Below are 6,503 nucleotides of genomic sequence, written 5' to 3'. Positions count from 1 at the left end.
AAAAAATAACGTTTCAGTTTGGAGATGTCACGCTCTTACCTCTTGTGACTTTACTACAGAAAACCACAGTCTCCTTTTATGTATTTCTCTGACTCACTTTCAGATGCCTGCACCAGCTGGTTGTCGAACTCCGTGCACACAAATTCTAAAAAATATTTACAAATTTGACTTTGTACATTTGAATTTGTTCTGATATTCTAAGTGTGACTCTCTTTACATTAAACTGCCAGTAGCTTTAACAGCAAGGAAATCAAGTGAACTCAATGGAAAATCATGGCTTACATCAGTTCCCTTCCGGGATAATTGAAGTCTCTGTATATATATGAGTGTATGTATTGAGTTATGAAACTATGAATGCACTGTAATGAACTACTCTCTCCTTTGTTAAGGTGCTGAAAGCTTTGCATACACTCACACAACCGTGCACACACAGAAACAATCTGTCAACTTGCAAACAGCTAAGTGTTCATCCTGCAGAAAGGAAAAAGGAAATGTAAATTATGATGACTTATTTAACGAGATTAGCATGGCAACAGCACAAGTATGATTTCAAACACCCCTCCCAACTAAAAGCACCGCACACACATACACAAGTGCACACAAAGGAGTGTGTGACAAACTTGCCGGCGCCCCTCGCAGGGTGACGCTACAGTTGATTTGGGAATTACAATTAGATTTATGATGTGGCTGCATATGGCTGAGCTCTCTGTTTCTGTCTCTGAAATGCTGGGATTGGCTGCAGCGAGCACCGGCGCCGTGGCGTATACACCACAGCACAGTCAGAATGTGTGGCGTTTCCTAACACACACACACACACACACACACATGCACACAATGGAACAATAGGCCACATTTACTGTAACGGGCCACCAAAATATAAAGACCAAGTGGAATAGCTCGATGTTGGAAACAGAAAGCCTTGTGTTGGAAATTATTAGATCCCTGGAAAGTAAGAGCACCATTTAGAGCAATGGAAATAAAAATTCATGCAGCACTACCTGTAACTTGTCCACAGTGCTTTCACATGCAGAACACAATAGGCGCGAGTGCTTTTCTGCAAATGAACACTTTTATAAAATAATGCAACTTATCTTTCCACAAAGGTCAAAGAAACACTTGAAAAGCAATACACAGACAACTTTGGAAAAAAAACCCTCAAGTCTTTGACTTTTCATTTATTTATTTATTTATTTTTTTGATTGTCTTTCTCACCAAGTTGTACTGACACTTTTTAGAGCCAAAGCTGGCTAATAAATACAATGAAATGTTAAAACGCACAATTGAATTTCAAATACAATACTCATCACAAAATATGTCTGACCAGGAAACTTATGTTCTGCTTCTGCAGGTCACAACTGATAAGAGCATGAGGTTACCTTTTCAAAGAGATCAGAGGTGATTCGACCCCTTTAGGCGGCACTAGAGCTGCGGCAACAAAACTTGCTTCAATAACTGAAATGCTTCTAAAGAAATGGCAATTGACCTTTGCCTGGCATGTACGAGGCTTCCTATAGAGTCCAAGCATGTGACTTTTGACTGTTCTAATTTATCATGTTGATAATCAAACAACAACTTCACATTAGTTAATACTAAAAATAAAAACATAGAATTTATATCCAGTGCTTAGGATGTGTATGACACTACCAGAAATGTCTATGCATGAGGCTTTTTTCCTGTGATGCAAGCAAAAACCAATGTTCAGTCCCAGCTTGTGAAGCTTTTCCGAGTAAAAACTGCCAGATATGGTCATAGGAAGAAATATGGCGTCAGAAGACGTGTGAAACAGCTAACAGCTAAACAGAGCACCCAGAAACCACCCGAGGTCACAGGTGTTGAAAATGGAAAAATTAGGAGTGTGGTGAAAAGAGACAAAGAAAAAATATTACGTGTCTTCAGAGAAAGAATGTGACATTTGAATAAAATAGAGGAAAAAGTGTGCACACCCAGCACGATGCTGACCGCTGAACCGCACCAAGACGAAGGATTAACATCTCGCTTCAGACTGTGGAAAAAGTTGTGTGCTCTGACTGGGTTGGTTGACTGAGAATTGAGAATTGTGCACCTTTTTTTTCCTCCATTCTTCTCTTAATAATTTACTCGTCTTCAAAATATACATGCAACGTAGAAAAAGGTACCCTTTTTGAAATAACAGACCTATTAAACCCATTTTTTTTGCACTTATATAAATTCTTTTTTAAAACACAAGTTTGGTGTATCTCTCCCATGTGATGCTGAGAAGACATTTATAAATATTAACAGGCTAATAAAAATAGTAACACTTTGTACACTTTTGTACCGATTCAAAACACAATTCAAAATACAGTGAAGGGATCCAGAATATTAGAAACTCTTCTCCTACAGTAGGGTAATTTTGGGGCTGCTCATCCCCGATAATATTAGGCTGAATGAACTGAGCTATAGGTGCACCTTGAAGACTCATGAACTTTGAACTCTGTCTATACCTTTAGCCCGATTGAAAGGGACAGACTCAAATGCTAAATGTTTGATTGGTTACACCGCACTGCATTGTGCTGGCCCCACAGAACTATGGGAAATGTGGTTCATAAAAGCACCAATGCAGGGGAATTGAAAAACTGACGCCTTCGATGCTTCGAGGGGCTGTCAGAGGGCGACACAGTGTGTGTGTGTGTGTGTGTGTGTGTGAGTGAGTGAGTGAGCGAGTGTGATGAAAACACATCCTCCCTGAGCTCTGCCTGCGATTGGGCCAGGAGGGGAGCCAGCAGTTACCGAGTAGGAACCCATCTCATCAGATAGAAAAAGCTGATTGTATAAGACTTTTTTGCAGCATTGGAAGTTAAGACTACAACATCCCAAGTGAATGTGAATGTAGGTTTGGCACATTTGAAGTAAATCTGTACAATGCCTGGGTACTTGCTTACTCAATAATAATAATAATAATAATAATAATAATAATAATAATAATAATAAAAATAATAATGTGATATTAGGGATTTTGCTCCCTTTATTCATTGACAGTCTGAAAACTCTACCACTCTTTTTGTATGAAAACAAACAAAACAAAAAAAACACATTCACAAGCTGGCACATCATACCTGAGCTGGGATATTTTAAAAAAACAAAACAAAAAAAACAGTAATGTAATGTAAGCAGTTTGTCAGAAAAAAAAAAGATGTAGATGCACTGTATTCGTAAGAAACAAAAGTAAGACTATAAGATTACAATAGCTAGGATTTATATTAAAACTTTTCAGATTTCAAGTTCCGACAGTCCAGAGTTTGTACAGGCAGTGACCTGTCAGAAAAAAGTCTATAGAACAAAAACAAAAAGGAAAAAAAACAAACACAAAAAGTAAATACATAATGATGAAAACTAAATCACTCCTTAAACATTTAAGACCAAATAGCTGTTGAAGACCAAATCCTGATGCTTCAAAATCCATGCATGCTCTTTACAAACCACACAGCAATGTGTTCGTCGCTCATTTGTTCTTTGTCCCATTCTCTCTCATTCTCTCTCTTTCTCGTCTAGTTAACTCTTATTCGCTCCTGTTAAGATTGTCAAAGTGTCGGAAACTGAAGTTCATTGTCAGTTGGATGTCTGAATATCTGCTCGGTTTGTTGTCTTGGGTCACATTTTTCCCATCAGCCGTCTTCTTCAAATGGACGTCCATCAACACTGTCTTTTCTTTCTTTCTCACGTTGGGAGCAGTATGAATCCTGTCCGGGCATGCTCAGTGTGTGACACAACATGTCCTGAAGGTTTGCCTGAAGGTCTCTGTAATAAATTGTGTTTTCAAAAAGCGTCTCTGAGAACAACAGGAGTTTTTTTTTTTTTCCTCTCTTTGTACAACTGAGACAACTGAGATCACACTCAGTTGGCGCTGATGGCCTCCCGTGTCTCATGGTCACTGCTATAGTCTGACTTGGGCTCGTCCTCAAAGTCTTCGTACATGTCCATGTCGTCGTCTCCGTTGGTGGGGTCGCTTGGCAGATCCAAGGCTCCGACCCCGCCGACATTGTTGCCTCTGCTGCCGGGCTCGGACTTCACTCCGTACGTGCTCTGAATGACGGGGATGGCAGGTTCAGGGCTGGCGGAGTTGCTGGAGCAGTCTGAGGTCAGGTGTGGGGATGGTGTGGCTGTTGTTGCCATGGTTATGGCGCCTGGGTAAACGCCTACACCGGGTGGGGTGTTACCGAGAGGCATCGTTGGCTGAGGCCTGAGAAGGGAAGGGGAAAAAAGTAAAGTATTAAATGGAGGTTTGTCAATAAACATTAAACAGCCCTGAAATAGATACAACCCTGATTCCAAAAACAACTTCAATGCCAAAAACGGTTTCAAACAAGTTGGGACAGGAGCAACAAAAGACTGGGGAAGTTGTGAAATTCTCCAAAAACTGTTTGGAACCTCAACAGGTAAACAGCTTCACTGGTGACAAGTGATGGTATCATGATTGGGTTTGAGAGGGGCATCCTTGAAAGGCTCAGTTGTTTACAAGCAAGGTCAGGGCAGGGTTCACCATTTTGTAAAAAAAAAACAGTTTATTTTCAATTATTGCATTCTGTTTTTATTTACGTTTCAGGGCCCGGACACAACAAACCGTCATCAAAGAACTAGCGCAGACAAAGGCCAGCTGTTGTTTGACCTCACGCCGCCTGTGTCTTGGCCAAAAGGCTGCACTTGAACACATCGTAAAGACTACAGCTGTTTGCGAACTAGCTTGTGTGTTACTAGCACCTATACCATTCCATGAGGTGCCAGTAGTCTATATTCATCATTCAAAAAAGGGAACCGGAAGAATCAGGATCGCGGATATACATATATATACCGTTTCTATGATCAAGCAGTGATTTGCCTACCATTTTGACACCTAATATAGTCTCTTCTAATCAGGAATATGTCTGTTAAAAGATTTGCAAATGGCACCGTCACTGTTTTCATTAAAGTGTGAGGTGTCAGGGCCCTTACACAGTGTCCCACCTTTTTTTGGAATCGAGGTTGTAACACACTGACTAAGGAAAAAATCAAATATCATGTAAAAGTATAGAAATGATTAAGTAAATGTAACAATAAAAGCCTAAGAGTCTATAGTCATGCGAGTGCCTCTGTGAGGCCACACGCCTGTGTTTTGAGCTAAATGCTAACTTAAGCATGACTAGACGCTCACAATGACAATGCTAACATGCTGATGTTTATCTGTGGACATTGGGAATGTCATTATTTTTGCAGGTATATTTGTCATAAACCAAAGCATTTAACAAACTGAATATCTGAGCTGATGATGTGTGTGTACCAAACAGCATGGTAATCCATCAGATAGTTATTAAGACTATTTACACAAAACCACAAAAGTCAACCTCATGGTGGCACCAAAATAGTTAGGGGATCACTAAAAGTCAGAGGGATTCCTCCTCTGGGGACCATGGACCATCCGTCCAAAATTTCATGCAGTCAACGTAATAGCTGTTGAGATATTTCTGTCTGGACCAAACGAATGGACAGACAGACATCACAATAACATAAACAATAGTTTTTGCAATGATGAAATTATGAAATAAAAAGAGAATGATTTGGTCATAGCAACAGTTCATATAGCATCTAGTTACTGTACAAAGTGGACAGATCAGCATGTGATGGATTCACTCTAACCTCCTTTGAACAAACAGCTTTGAACAAAACATTAATTCTCAGGCCACTTCAGTTAAACGGCAGCGCTTCTCATCTGGCCAGGCATGTCTTAACATGGAGCTCTCCCTGCCAGCTCACAGCAGCACCGGCTAAATAACCTGTTAAGATATAGATGGAATGAGTGTAAACGCACATCACTCAAACAGGCCCTCTGGCTCCTCAAATGAGCCACATAAAGCAGGAAAATTGCTGTCACTTTTCTCACCTAACAGTTTTCCCTCCTCCGTCTCCTGAAACAATTACCGCTGTACACTCTGACAGACTCATTTTCACATTAAACGCTTTAAAACAACACTGGTTTAGTTATATGGAATGTGCCAAAAAACTGGTTGTGTACTGGCTCCCAGTGGCTATTCGATTTTGCTTTGATTGAAAGTCCAGGCCTGGAGAATCATAAGCTTTTTCTTTGCGTTTGCTTGACCACACACAGTAAATGTGGCATTCAGCCTGTGACGTCTGCCTCGCTCTCGTTCCCTCTCAAACATCTGCTTACATTTCATATTCCACTATGTCTGTCTGTGTCCAATTTCACTGCCCGCAAGCGCCCAGCATTGTCCTAATTTAATAAATGACAAGCTATTAAAAATCGCTCCTATTCAAAGCCGTGGCCTCTGGTAAATCCATCTCAAACACAGGCCACTGTGATGGCTTTAAACACATCCATGGCTGGTTCCTATTAAGACAATGCCACTGTTTTTCCCCTTACTGCACTGACTACACTCTAAAAAATATGCTCTTCAGTGAGTGAGTAAAGGGTTTTGCAGATAGAACCAAAAGGACTCCAAGAAGAAAACTTTCATAAATGGTCCATAAACCCTGATGGCCACTCCACAAAC

At 40.5% G+C, this 6,503-nt stretch overlaps 1 protein-coding gene across 5 annotated transcripts in view; it reads right to left on the bottom strand.

Annotated features, from left to right (window-relative positions):
- Positions 1-1,174: 1,174 nt before the first annotated feature.
- The window catches only part of LOC311263664 (transcription factor SOX-6-like), a 115,641-nt gene continuing 110,312 nt past the window's right edge, over positions 1,175-6,503 (bottom strand). For all 5 annotated transcript variants that reach the window (XM_084363890.1, XM_084363889.1, XM_084363887.1 and 2 more), the window contains one exon: positions 1,175-4,198. In XM_084363890.1, the coding sequence (XP_084220016.1) occupies positions 3,853-4,198 (346 nt within the window). In that variant the 3' untranslated portion in view covers positions 1,175-3,852. The remainder of the gene's footprint in view (positions 4,199-6,503) is intronic.

This window comes from Pagrus pagrus, assembly GCF_965226575.1.
Source record: "Pagrus pagrus genome assembly, chromosome: 10".
NCBI lineage: Eukaryota > Metazoa > Chordata > Actinopteri > Spariformes > Sparidae > Pagrus > Pagrus pagrus.
Note: the sequence above shows the minus strand (reverse complement) of the source record. Positions and strands in the feature narration are given on the sequence as shown.